At 41.3% G+C, this 14,368-nt stretch overlaps 1 protein-coding gene across 22 annotated transcripts in view; it reads left to right on the top strand.

The window, feature by feature from the left end:
• Positions 1 to 14,368, top strand: part of Nrcam (neuronal cell adhesion molecule) — a 254,523-nt gene that overhangs the window by 197,078 nt on the left and 43,077 nt on the right. For all 22 annotated transcript variants that reach the window (XM_026782354.1, XM_026782345.1, XM_026782356.1 and 19 more), the window contains 5 exons: positions 1,510 to 1,680; positions 2,155 to 2,211; positions 3,987 to 4,098; positions 6,770 to 6,954; positions 8,143 to 8,274. In XM_026782354.1, the coding sequence (XP_026638155.1) occupies positions 1,510 to 1,680; positions 2,155 to 2,211; positions 3,987 to 4,098; positions 6,770 to 6,954; positions 8,143 to 8,274 (657 nt within the window). The remainder of the gene's footprint in view (positions 1 to 1,509; positions 1,681 to 2,154; positions 2,212 to 3,986; positions 4,099 to 6,769; positions 6,955 to 8,142; positions 8,275 to 14,368) is intronic.

Below are 14,368 nucleotides of genomic sequence, written 5' to 3'. Positions count from 1 at the left end.
GCTACCAGCATCCATCAACCATGCAATTCAGGAGGAGAAACAAAAGACAATAAATACATGTCTCCGGTGCCTTGGATTCATTAGATAAACGTACATTTTCTGAGAAAAGGTCTCACTGGGTAGCCCAGGCTGATGTTGAACTTCTTATGTTGTACAGACTTGCCTCATCTTGTAGCTCTCCCTCTTCAGCCTTCCAAATAGCTTGGCTTTCAGGCACGCACCACCCTGCCTTGCTCCCAGTGGATATTCTTTCCCTCAATATCTTAAAATCATTCCTCTCCGAGAGGATTAATGTTTCAAGACTATAAACTTATCAGCCTCCACCTTGACGGAAACTTGAGTAACACAATTTATCGGGCCCTGACTGCCAAAGTTACTGCTGAGTTTTAACTACAATTTTGCATTTTGTGAAAGAAATGTTCGGTCAGATACCTGCTGAAGGAATAGCACACATCCTTGCCTCAAACTGAAGAAATCCCATCAGCAGATATGACACCCAGCCTGATGTTGTAGAGATGTGTGACTTGTCTAAGTCTCCTTCTCTTGGGAGCTGAGGAAATCATAGTTCAGGCTCTGGGAACGGAGTCAGGAGCTTCAGGATGCTTTCTGATGGTCAAATGTAACAGCGTACACAGATCAGTGGTTCCCACCTCTCCTCATTCCTCAGCCATGTGGCAAATCCTCTGATCGTGCCCGAGGCTAGCTCCTTACCTGCTCCTGAAAGAGGACGATCATTCTGGAAACTGGAACGCCAGTGTGCTGATGGCTAATATTTAGCCCTTCCAAGAGTGTTTAAAGGAGTCCGTGCCAAAGGGTGGACACCTGTCCATAGCTTCAACATTAAACAAAAAGTGTCCTCTCTCCTGGAGCTATAATTTCAGTACAAGGAGATGGACTATGTCACAAGATGAGCTGTACATGAGGGGAGGGAAACCGGATCTGGCTGCCCAGCAGCAGATCATAGCATCAAATAGAGGCATCATTGCTTGTATGTTTAACAGGTGTTTGCTGCATGAGTCATGATTAGACTGTCAACTGGCACCACACTAGGAGACTTGTGATGGTCTCCTTGCTCAGAGCCGAATTTATGATGACATGTAACTCATGTTAATATCCTTACAAACTTTTCTGATGTGTTTTCCGAGATGTGTGCAATTAGAGACCATATTCAGATGCCAGGAAACATGCAAGTCTGTTAAGGGCATTTTGTTGTTGTTGTTTCTCTGTTCTGAATCAAATATTTCGCTTCATAGCTCTAGTCCTATTGCTGCTTCAAGCTCCCAGAAATCAGGATCGGCCAGGTCTGATAGACTGTCTGTGTATCCCACATCTTAAAAACACAAACCAAAACCAAAACTAAAACAACAACAACAAAACCAGTTTTCTTTACTAAAAGTCCTGTGAGAAATATGTCATTTTTTTCGGGTGAAGTACAGAGGTATTATTGGTAGATGGTTGTCAGCTGCTGTGGAGAGAGGATGACCTGAGTAACTCTTTGTCTTCCTCCAGCCTTCCAAAGACTCCCACAGAGTGAGCGGGTTTCCCAAGGCCTGAATGGAGACCTTTACTTCTCCAATGTCCTCCCAGAAGACACCCGTGAAGACTATATTTGCTATGCCAGATTCAATCACACGCAAACCATACAGCAGAAGCAGCCCATTTCTCTGAAGGTGATTTCAGGTGAGAGCTCGGCCCTCTGGGTCTCTTTCAGGGGTGGTTACATACGTGAATCTGATGATTAGCAATTAAATACGATTCTGACTCTGAGGTAAACCAGTTCAGTGGTCAGGAGAATCCCTGTGAAGCTCGCTAAAGCTTATGTGCTAGAAAGAGCATGCATACTCTAAATATTGTATTTTGCATTTTTTCGCTGATTGCCAGTCCTGTTTCTATGGTAACCTCCCGACTCTGTGGTGTTCTGAGCATTGGCGTAGGCATTCTGCCTCACAATGCCTTTGATTGGTATTTATCCTAGAGTTCAAGTTGTGGTTGGGGGTGGCTGAGTGAATGAATGAGTGAGTTAGCCAGTAAGATGTCAAGCACTGTGCTTACCTGGCACTTAGCGTAGACGTAGGAATTTGTTTTTGTCACCCAGTGGTTTTTGACTCTTCTCCCCACTTCTATGCCCTCTTCATGATATTCTGTTTATTTCAGTGGATGAATTGAATGATACTCTAGCTGCTAATTTGAGTGACACTGAGTTTTATGGTGGTGAGTTACACTGGTTGTAACTGATATTCTCTGCTTCATTGTAGACTGTAGTTCACTAACTTCACCTCCATGACTATTTAACTTTGTTTCTGTATGAAATTTCTAATTACATGTTTAATATCACCATACCAACGTGCATTTCTTATGAAACCTAGCTAGACGATTTCAACCATGTCACTAAAACATCCTCCATGGTGTATGTATGATTAAACTTGTTATAATTTGTCATGTAAACCATTTCATATGCTTTAGAAAAAATTCTTTCATGTGTGTTCAGAATTGTATTTCCCATATTTTGTGCTGTCTAAAACCTTTCTGCATGACCTACACATGAACTGACTTGTCATATTAACCGCTAGAATACTGACTCACCTGAACCTTCAGTAACTAACATAGAATACATCCCATAGTAGTTGTCTAACCCTTCTTAAGTTTTACATGACATTACTCAGGAGAATTAGCAACCGTATTATTCTTAGCTTTGGTAGAAACCCTCTCATTGAGTTCCGTGGGAGCAAACTTTTAAAAATACATCATTCAGCTTCATTGTTTTAAGATGAAAAGAGTTTGATTTCCTTAAGGAACAACGTGGCTGTCAAACCTAAAATATATCACTAAAAATAAGAAACTCAGGACATAAGGGCTTTATAATTCCCATAAAGTTCCTGCTGCATTAATTTTTCACCTTTAGATAGGAACATTAGAGAACATGGCAGGATCTAATTCTCACCTTTATTTGTTTTATATAGCCTCCCAAATACGGGTATCAAGAGCATTCTCAAAGTGGTTTTCAGAGGAGGAAGGTCCCCCAACAAGCTCTAAATCCTTAAGAAAACTAATTTTTTTTCAACAATGCCTTTTTGGTGTTCTGAGAAATGAGAAATTTACATACCACCTCTTAATTTGGTTTTAGAAGTATCAAGTAGATCATTTGTGGTTGAAACAATGAAAATCCAGTCCTATGACATTTCCACCTGAAAATATCCCAAGGACTCAGTAGATAAGGCCACACTTTTAAGAGTCCGTCGGACAGAAGGCCTTTGGTATAAACAGTTCTAAGCTCTCTGACTTAGACCCTCTTTATTTTGTCATTGAGAAACTGATCTCAATGTGTTTAGCTCTGCTAATACACTTTTCCTCTTTCTCCAAAGCGAGGGACCAAACACAGGATCTTTCCCACTACACAAACACTCTGAAGTTTACCCTTCAGCCTTTAATCTTAATTCATGGCATATAATTTGCCAGAACTCTGTCAGCAATTGCCTAGTTTCATTTTATTTTTCATAGACCTTGCAGTGTAGCAATCTTCAGATATAAGTCAGTGGAACTGGCTGTACTGTTATCTCCAGAACACATCAAAATACTTGTCCACAATAATTTACTGCTGAAAAAAGATTTGAACATCTTTCAAAATACACACTTTTTGCTTCACCTGAATACCAGTCTTAAGGGACGTGTAGTTTAATGAGCTGACTTTTCTTTGCTGTGGCTTTGAAAATTGACTAGCCCGCAGAAAATTAATAAAGACCCAACCCAAATTAAAGACATGTACAAAAGGAATCTTTTTGCTGGTTTGCTCACACAACCAAAATTGCTTGTTTTCTTGCACACCGAATAAGTGTAAGGAGAGAGCGTGTACACATAGCTAAACAAATTTCAAAACAAGCATTAAGCAGATTTGAAACCAGATTAGAATTCTAGCCAGCTTGACAATGACTGTGTTCCTAGAAACAGAGGTGCACAATTTTAACATATATTGTATTTCTTGTTTGCAGCTAAGCCTAATAAAGAAAGGCCACCAACATTTCTAACTCCAGAGGGTAATGAAAGCCTCAAGGAGGAGCTAAGAGGAAACGTGCTTTCTCTGGAGTGCATCGCAGAAGGCCTGTGAGTCACCACGTTCTGTCCCGATGCTCACCTCTTACCAAATATAAAATACCAATAGGCATTCCTGCCCCAGGGAGAACCATTGTCTCATGCTTCTAATTCGACCAAAATCCAGAAAACTTGACAAACATTTCCTGAGTAAACTTTGAAATCCATGTTATTGTTAAAATATTTTGATTGTGTTGTACTGCATTATCTATACTATAATCTCCTTATGATCACTGTGCTTTAGGAAGGGGATAGAAATTTGCTCCTTTCTAACAAACAACCTCAGTACTCAGTAGGTTGAAAAATAACATCCTTGGTCATTTGTCTAGAGCAGGGAGGGCAGCATCTGAAGGCAGATTAACTGGGGGTTCATCAAGGTCTGCCACATGGTGCACCTCTGTCATCAGTTGCACACAGGGCATGCCAAGGCCTCAAAACCTTGGCATGGCCCCAGTTCCTGAGAACAGACTGTAAAGCTCAGGTGTCTTTGAGAGGCATTTTCCAGAGTCCTTGGGCAGAAACAAGAGCAACTGTGAAGTCAGGTCCATATGGCAGGCAGGTTCTAGACTGTCTTCCTATAGTACCTGGCATAGAGAAAGTGCTTTTGGGGGCACAGCTACTGCAGTTGTGAGGAGGATCCCAGGAGCATGCTGCCGTCAGGTTTTATGATTGTGTTGTCTCTGACTTGGCAATCCAAAGATCACATAAACTTTCCTTAATCTAGGAATGATTGTTTTAGGATGCGCATGGGGCCCTCTGCTGGCCAAGTCAGAAAATCACACCCAATGTGACAGCTCTTCAGTTTAAAAACTCACAACATTCTTAAAGATATGTTCAAAAAAAATCTGTCCCTTTTCCCATGATTTGTTGGTACCCATTGGAGGCCTGCCCCTTTCTGAACAGAAACAGAGGAGGAGTGGACTGGGGGTGTGGGGGCGTGGCAGGAGGGAATAGGAGGAGAGAAGGGAGAGGAAACTGCAGCTGGGATGTAAATTTAATTAATAAAATCAGTCTTTCCTAACAGAATTTTTCCAACTTCCATTTTGTTTTTAGTCAAGCACCAACATGACATTTAACTAGTTTTCTATCTTAGCACACTTAACCGTTTCAGATTAGAAACATTGAATATTTATTTTTCCCTGTAAAGTATGGTGTTGTAATTTGGATATATATATATGTATATATATGCATATATATGGATTTGGATAACTGGATTGCCAGGTCAGTGACAACACAAACTATAAAATAAGGCAACATGCTCCTGGGATATATATAGATATCTCTATCTATCTATATATCTATCTATCTATCTATCTATCTATCTTTTGAAACTTTGAAATTTGTGAAACCTGGTAGGAACTATACTGCTTGCAATCCAGGGACTGTTAGGCTTGGCATTAGAACACGCATAAGTCTTAAGGACTGTTCGGTAGAGTAGGAGTCTTCCATAACAACTGATAGCTTTTCTCAATGTCACCTGTAACAGCAGCCTCTAGCCCCATCCCTCTCTTGCCTTATTTCAAACAGTCATTCTAACTATAAGGAAACATGTGTTGTAGGTTTCATACATGACTGATCTCACATCTTTACATGTTCACAGCATGCTTTAATTTTAACTTCAGAAACTGCTTCATCAAGTTTATATGCTGTCATTATGTTCACCCAAACAAACCAAAGCCATGGTTACAAACATATCTCTTGCATCTCTGATGACAAATATAGAGATGTCTTAAAGTTCTAGATCAGCCTTACTTTTGTACTATTGCTTATACACATGGCTTAGTGTATATACACACACACGCATGCACACACACATGTTTGTATTGAACAATTTTTTAAATTTTAACTCATGAAATATTTTTAAAGGCATTATATGAGTTGATCGTTCTCATTAAGACAACTGGAGATGCTAAGGCCCAAGGAAGTCAGGTAACCAAGGTCAGAGAAGAATTTAAGTGAAGCTCTGAGACTTTGAGAAAGACCTAATCCATGCAGTATTCTGGCTTTTCATCAGCAAACCATTTTTTTGGATTTTTCTGACTTAAAAGGATAAAATTGAGTGAGAAGAAGTGTAACATTCATCGGGCCTATTATTATCAATTAGTATAATGGTATTTTAATTTTTCACTAATAATGAAATGAAGAAAAGGATTTTAATTCATTAATCATTCAGTTCCCATCATGAGTGTCTCATAAAACAGAAAGTTTCATCAATTTGATGGGGAAACATATACACGAGTCCAGAGACACTGGTGTGTGTGTGAGTTCATTCATTATATATTTTTGACTCTAGCTGATGCGGGATTATATTACAATATGACTAATTTAATAATAATTCTCTTGATTGACATAGTAAAAGTCTCTAGAGCATCTTACTGACCAGAACTTGAAAGAAAAGATTAGGTAGGTCCCTTTAGTAAGGTGATCAATGCTTGCAGCGTCCCTGAAGGCAAACTACGGTATGCCAAAAATTAGTATAGTCCTAGTTATTTGAAAATTGAAATCGTTCCAAGTACAGGTTTTGAGTATTATTATATATAAAAACGTGGTGTTAATTTATGGGTCTATGTTTGTCATTATCTTTACACAAAGAATGATTACAAACATGCAAGAGAATTCACTCTCCCAAACAGTCACAGGCAAATTCATCCTTTGTAACATCATTACTTATTTATCCTCACAGGCCTACGCCAATCATTTACTGGATCAAAGAAGATGGAACCCTTCCTGTCAACCGGACGTTCTATCGGAACTTTAAGAAAACCTTGCAGATCACTCAGGTTACAGAAGCAGATTCTGGAAATTACCAGTGCATAGCGAAAAACCCATTAGGAGCCGTTCATCACACCATCGCGGTCACAGTTAAAGGTATTTCGGCATTTCAGATGCATTCCCCTTGCTTCTGTAGAGGCTCGGGAGCATCCGTTGACTGTGCCTTGGATCACGTCCTTCAGTAATGAGGAGTTTAAATTTATGTTCACTTTCATGGTGTCATGAAGCTTTTCTCGTTTCTTTTGTAATCACATCCAGGCTAGATTACAAAAACCACTCCTTTGAGTCTTCCTCACAGAACTGCAATTAGTAAATGCAGAAGGAATGGTAAAAATAGAAAATCACAATGATAGGCCCACAGTGGTAACTGCTTCAGGCAAGATTCAGGGAGGAATTCTAAGATTGGTGGCTGAAAACAACTTTAAGGAGAAGCAAGATATTTGCATAGCTTCAAAGTGTTCCTCTATCCAAAAAACACAAACAAACAAAAAATGCCTAGTGGCTAGGACAGTTTTAATGTATGTCCACTATTTAATATTCCTTCCTGGAGGAGATGGAAGCTATGTCCGGACTTGAAAGTGGGCTATATAGTGACAGCTGCCAATGAACAAAGAACAGAGAACACTGGAGAGCAGTCATTTTGCTGTGGGAGTACTTTGCAGACAGGGCCTTAACCCAGGGATGAAGCCGAGCATCACTAATAAGTCGCTGTGGTCTTAGAGTAGGGTGATCAGGAAGGACCCATCACCACTGTGATATTCTTACAGCCCCAAGCCAGGAGTTAATCCTGAGCAAACATCAGACAGACACACTGATGGGCATTTTATCAAAGCCAACTAACACTCCTCAAAGGTGTCAGATCATGAAAGAAGAGACTAAGGGATCTCCCTAGCTAGAGACTCAACCAGTGGAGATGGTGTGATATCCAGGTCAGGACAATGGTCACTTCCTGTCTCATATACAGTCACAATCCAGCTGCATGAAACCTAGATATTAGAGGAACATGAGCAAAGAGGTACAGGACACTGTATTCTATCTTTGCAACTTTTCAAAAATGAACAGTTTTAAAGTTGTTTCTCCATTTTATAATTAGAAAGTTCAGAGTTCAAAGTCATGTGATCTTCTATACTCTTTATAAAGTTTAAAGAATTATTTGAGGAAACTCACTTTTTTTTTCATTCTAAAAAGTGAGACTAATGGGTCTTTTACAAAACCCTTATAATCTACTGCAACCGTCCGTGTATTCTTGAGTCAGCTTTCCTCATCTCTTCTTCTCTCAATAAGCGGCCCCATACTGGATTGCGGCACCTCAAAACCTCGTCCTATCCCCAGGAGAGAATGGCACCCTCATCTGCAGAGCTAATGGCAACCCCAAGCCCAGAATTGCCTGGTTAACAAATGGAGTCCCAATAGAAAGTAAGTGCTCTTCATTGTCTTTAATGGAACGTTATTATCAAGGTATGCCTGTATCTCAGCAATAAATGCACGGTGTTGAAATAATTCGTGTTTACGATGATAAGCTGGATATGAAGGTAACAGGGGCACCAAGTCACCGTCAAAGATTTTTATTGCCTTTGGATAGTTATTTAGACTTTAAAGTGTTGATTGAAATAAATTTTAAAAAGAGCTTATGATAATAATTGTATGTGTATTAATGGGAAGTTAAGAATATTTCTCATTTTTAACTCAGATCATGGAGAGAATGGCAGGGTGGGAAGTAAATACCACCCACAGCTCAGCTTAGCTTTTGGAGACGACACAGAGTCACTGTCGGCTGACAGGGATACTGGGACTAAGTCAGTGGATGACAGAAGTAAGAAACACTGATCTGGCCTTAGTTTTTAGTCTTGGGGAAAGCCCAGCTGTCCTCCATCCAAGTTTTCTAGTCTTCAGGGGTCATGTCTCACTGGCTACCCAAAGGACAGGGTCCTGAGCTTTTGCATGACGCTCAGCCTTCTCCCACTTTGCCCTCCTTGAGTACTGTGAGGTCTGCTCCAGAGATCCCTGAGGAAGACATTAGGACAGTGGCTGTGTTTGTTATCTTCAGCCTGCTTGCTGCAGGTTCCCTTCTAGCCCATTTTCATTAACCGTCTTTCCAAGCTACCACAGTGCTGCCCACAGTGACCATTAAAGTGTAGCCAGGGGCTTTGCCTGAATCCTCCAAGTCATAGTCAAGGCTCATTTGATAAAATTTGATTAGAAGATTGGGGATATGAGAAGGGAATTATGACAAAGAAAATAAATAAGAATTGGAATCTTGTCTCATTGCTTCTGAACTCCTTCCTAAGCCATGGTCATACAGAGAGCAGCCAGCTACCTTGTCTTTTGGCCTCCCCAGTGGAAGGCCATAGAACACTTATTTTACATGTCTTGGAATTCTGACTTCTTGGGCTGGAGAGATGGCTCAGAGGTTAAGAGCATTGCCTGCTCTTCCAAAGGTCCTGAGTTCAATTCCCAGCAACCACATGGTGGCTCACAACCATCTGTAATGAGGTCTGGTGCCCTCTTCTGGCCTGCAGGCATACACAGAGAGAGAGAGACAGAATATTGTATATATAATAAATAAATATTTATAAAAAAAATTTCGACTTCCCGAGAGAGAGAGAGAGAGAGAGAGAGAGAGAGAGAGAGAGAGAGATCAAACCCAATCTCAGCTTCAGGCTCACCTCCCAGTCATTATCAAGGCCAGATTCAAAGATTCTCTTTACTTAATAAAGATACTTTCATACTCAGAGACCAGCCTGCTCCTGATCATCTTCAACTGAAAATCAAATATCACGTCTACTTCCCCATAACCAAAAGGTCCTTTGAACTGACTTTCCTAAAACTGAGTCCCCCTGTGTGATGGATGGCTAGTCCATTTGCTATTGCTATGAGGAACGACAGCTTGCTCTTCATCCCAGGCCTGGCAGCCATGGTCTGAGTAATCGTACCCTGTGCCACGAGTGTTTGCTGGAGTATTTATTGGGAGTTTGCTTGTGTCATGAGCACAGTAGTTATCAGATACTTGGACAGAAACAGCTTGTGTTTACTGCAAAAGGAAATATGTTCTTGGGGGAAAAAAAACGAGGCTAATGAGGCCAGTAATCGGTACTGATATTTTTTTTTCTGTACTGATATTTATGCTCCAATTTTAATCATGATCAGAGCAGGAAACTCCACAAATCTTACCTCGTGTTTATATATCAAGGAGCCACTGTCACTCCCAGGGGATTATGGTGACAACTGAGAGAGGGAAAGAAAACCCAGAACTAAAAGATGTTTTTCAGCACAATTATGGTTTTCTTAGATATGCATATAAAACAGTAATAGACACATTGAATACTCAGCATTTCTGCATCCAAAGGTTTGCTTTCTTCCAGCTCAGAGGTTCTTTGTGATTTACAGAAGATTAAATGTGCTCCTGAGATTTAGACTCAGCAAGAACAGACAAGTGGGAGGGAACATCCATCTAGCCACTCAGCAGGAAAACTGTGAGAGCCAGGGACTGTTGAAAAGAGAAACTCCAGGGCTTGGCAATAAGGATACAGTCCTAAGCAGGGGAAATTGAGAAATTAAGTAATGAGGCTGATCTTTCCGCCTGATCGGTTTATCATCCTTCCAATTTGGCTGTCTCACTCTGTTTTTTGGCCATAACAAAGTACCTTGGGCTAGATAATTTATAAACAGAAAATTATTGCTCCCTGTGCTGGAGACTAGAAAATCCAAGTTGAATGCATCTGTTGACTTCTTTCTAAATGTGCAGTGACAGTGGGGACAGGCTCCCTCAAGTCTTTTGTCAAGGGGCACTGACCATATTTGTGAGATAAGAGCCCTTATGACCTAGTCATAGGACCACCTTGGGGCTTGGGGTTCAGAATATGATCTTGCGGAGGCAACCAACCTTTGCAGGACAACCAACCTTTGCAGGACAACCAACCTTTGCAGGGCAGCACCAGCATAGCAGCACCTGGGAGTCCTTGAACCCTATTAATAGTTGCATTATGAGCTTTGAGCATGCCTCTTCGTGGTTAAAACTAGAAGAGGGGGTGTTTGGAGAGGGCAGTTATCTCAGGGAGACAAGTTAGGCTCTTCCACTTTAACCCCAAATCATCCAATTAGGTCCCAAACAGAAAGAGCAAGAATAAAATCTGTCAAATCAGAGTCTAAGTAAGTTCCTTTTTTTTTTTTCATCCCCAAAGCATGTTTCCTTGAAAAAGAAGCAAGGATACCACACAGATATGGTAGGAATTGCACAACTCTTCCAGATCCAGGGTGCCCCAACTCAGATGTGTGCAGCTCAGAGGAGCTTCTCTGGTGGGCATTCAGGGAGGGAAACTATGTACTGCAGGGTGGCCCAGCACGGGACCATGCCCACCCAGCTGCTCTAAGAAGGGCTGCTGCTCTGGGGAGCTACAAGCAGCTGTTGTCTCTGCCAGAGAGACGTGATGTGATGCTTCTTTGAGAGTGGCCAGGCCGGAAGTGCTGGGTATGGTCTATGGACATCTTCATAACTGATGGTGATGATCAGGCGGGGACCCTGCATGTTTCTTTCACTGAGCCCTCAGCAGCTAGTCTCTGGACAGCCTCTGTTGAGTGTCGCCTTTGAATGGAAAATAAATCATAGATAGCTAAGTGCAAAGAGATGTGTCCTGATGCATACTGAGGTCCTCTAGTCCACATTGAAGAGGTAGGTAAGGGAATAAAGCCCCGAAGCCAAGCAAAAAAAATCAGTAGAGGCTTGAAGAGGTAGATGCCACTCTTCTTTACACTAACTGGTTGACCATGAACTTAAACAAGTCTGCATTTGAGGCTTGTGGACAGTTCTGGAATCAGGCCTGGTGCTTGCCCCTCATTTGTAGTTTGTTGAGTAGCGCATTTAGTAGTACGAGGCCATGGAAGATAACAGAGAGATGCCGAGGCAGAAAAAGAGAAAACCTCACAGCATAGTGGCACTGACTGAACCCCGAGGATCACTAGCCTTCAACAGAGCCCAGCACAGGGAATCCAGCATGGGCTCCAGAAGTTGGCCTGAGGTCCAAGCTGCCTAGTTGGTAGCACCTTCCACCCAAGAGAATGCCGAAACCTTAGATGAACCAGCAGCTGCTGGGGCGAAGGGTCGAGGAAGAGCTGTGCTTCTGTGGTAGCAGTATTCAGGGCATCAGCAGCAGCAGCCCTGTAAGGGGCCTCAGGTCTGTCAACCTATGCCAACCAGCAGAAATGCAGTCAGGGACCACATGTTTAGACACACAGCCTGCTTCTCCTAACTTGTTGGTAATCTTCCAAGGACTCTGGAAGCTCCAAAAGCTCCAAACTACAAACTTAGGAATATCAGGGTGAGGTGGAGGTTTGACTGGGTTCTGTTGGCGAATTGTGGTGTTGGTTTTGAGCTTGCCTTCAGACCTGGAACCTACAGCTTTATCAAACTGATAGGATTAACTCCAAAGCACCTGGATGCATCTCTCACTGACTTCTGAAACTCCGTCTCATTTAGGTCAGCTGGGTACTTAAAACTTCCTTGACACAAACAAGTGTGTTAAACACAGAATTCACCTCTGAAACACCCAAAATATTTTTTAACAGTCTATAATGGTCAGAAATTATGTAGTTACAAGAGACCCGCAGGAGACCTCAGATATGACCTGGAGTGCTTGAGAGGGTGTGAAGTTGAACATGGAACCAGAAAGAGAAATGTCTTCTCTTATAACCGGCGACAAGAGCATTTCCTGGCTCTCCTAGAAAGCAAGTGTCCCTCCATTCCTCTTCCTCCCCTTTACCTTCCTCACCAGAGCCCGTGACATCCCTGTTAGTGGTCCCCAAGGCCAAGATTCTGAACATCCACAATCCCTGTTTCTGTCCCAGGAGTCTATTACTTGCTTTGGTCCTGGAACACATAAAAATCTCACCCTTTGTTAAAAAGCTTCTCAGATTTGAGGAGAGAAAAGAACCAACTTGGTAAGAAAGAGTGGATCTCCTCCTAGTACAATTACAAGTTGTGCTCGAGTAACACATGAGTTCAGCTAGGGGAATGGAGGCTTAACCCAGAATATTCTCAAGATCCCATCAAAGCTGTTCCCTCCCCCTTCTCTGGGAGGTAAAGGGCTCTGTTGGCAGGACCTGTTAGGATAAAATAGCCAGGAGAAAGGAGATTCAGCTCTTTGCCAAAGCTTGGCTTTGCTTCATGTCCAGTTGTTCATACTCCAGGAAATATTTGTAAAATCGACTAAAACCAGAAATCTAGAACTTTAATTTCAAACTATTTTTTTTTTTTTGATTTTTCGAGACAGGGTTTCTCCGTAGCTTTTGGTTCCTGTCCTGGAACTAGCTCTTGTAGACCAGGCTGGCCTCGAACTCACAGAGATCTGCCTGCCTCTGCCTCCCGAGTGCTGGGATTAAAGGCGTGCGCCACCACCGCCCGGCTCAAACTATTAAATTAGTCCAAATTTATTATAATTAAACAAAATATTAAGTGCTTCTGTCTATAATTTTCATATCTAAAATATATTTAATGTAATCTGGTTGACCTATTTCATGAAGTTCTTAAAGAAATTTATTCTAAACGTAATTATTCTAAACGTAAAATTATGCAATTGTTATAAAAACATTTTAGAGATTGAAAGTACTCAACTTTTAAGACATCATTTTTTTTATTTTCATATTCCAAAATTGGAAATATTTACAGTCTTTGCCATTTCTTCCAGGAGAGTTATTTTTTTTTTTTTTTTATGTTTTCTGACGGCTGTCACACCACTTTTAGAACTCACCCTTGGGGCTTAAAGTTATAGATGTGGATGTATACACTTACATTTCTTTCTTTGGTGCTTATTTATGGCAAATGATGTTGGTTGTTTCTAGAAATTAATTATTATTCCTTTAGACAATTTGAGTTTGCAAGTTGGCGAGTTCTTCCCATCCAGTAGCCAGCACACAACATCCAAAGGTTGCCAATGGCTCTGCAGCAGTGACTCTATTTCATGCCCAGCTACCAACTGAGCTACCATATGTCGCTGCTGTTTCTAGGCTCTCTTGCTTTTCTTGAATAACTGCAGAAGGAAAACATAATGCAGATCTTCACAAAGAGAACTGCCTACTCATCGCCTATACCTCAGGTCCAAGTTTGTTTCAGTCCCAAATATTATGCCAGAAATAAGTATGTGAAAACTGTTCCATTGAGCACAAATGAGGTGGCTATAGTCAAATGCCTTTGGTCCTGAAGACAAGTGAAACCTGGGGCTACAGGGTGTTTTGCTTGTGGTTGATGCATCTCTACTTGGGGAAATTTTCCTTCTAGCTTTTTCAATTGAGCTTAGTATTCTTGGTCGTATTTGTTGTATTGTTATTATTGTGGTGCAATTCACAAACAGCATAAAATTTAGTACCTTAGGGTCAAGAATACAGCTCAGTGTTTAGCACTTGCCTAGTATGTTAAAGGCCCTGGGTTCACTATTGCTAACTTAACCCATGAATGCATGATGGAATATTACGGAATACATTCACATTCTTGCACTACAATCTTCCAGTTGATTTTCAT

This window comes from Microtus ochrogaster, chromosome 1, assembly GCF_000317375.1.
Source record: "Microtus ochrogaster isolate Prairie Vole_2 chromosome 1, MicOch1.0, whole genome shotgun sequence".
In the NCBI taxonomy this organism is placed as follows: domain Eukaryota; kingdom Metazoa; phylum Chordata; class Mammalia; order Rodentia; family Cricetidae; genus Microtus; species Microtus ochrogaster.
This window is presented reverse-complemented; position numbering and strand designations above follow the sequence as displayed.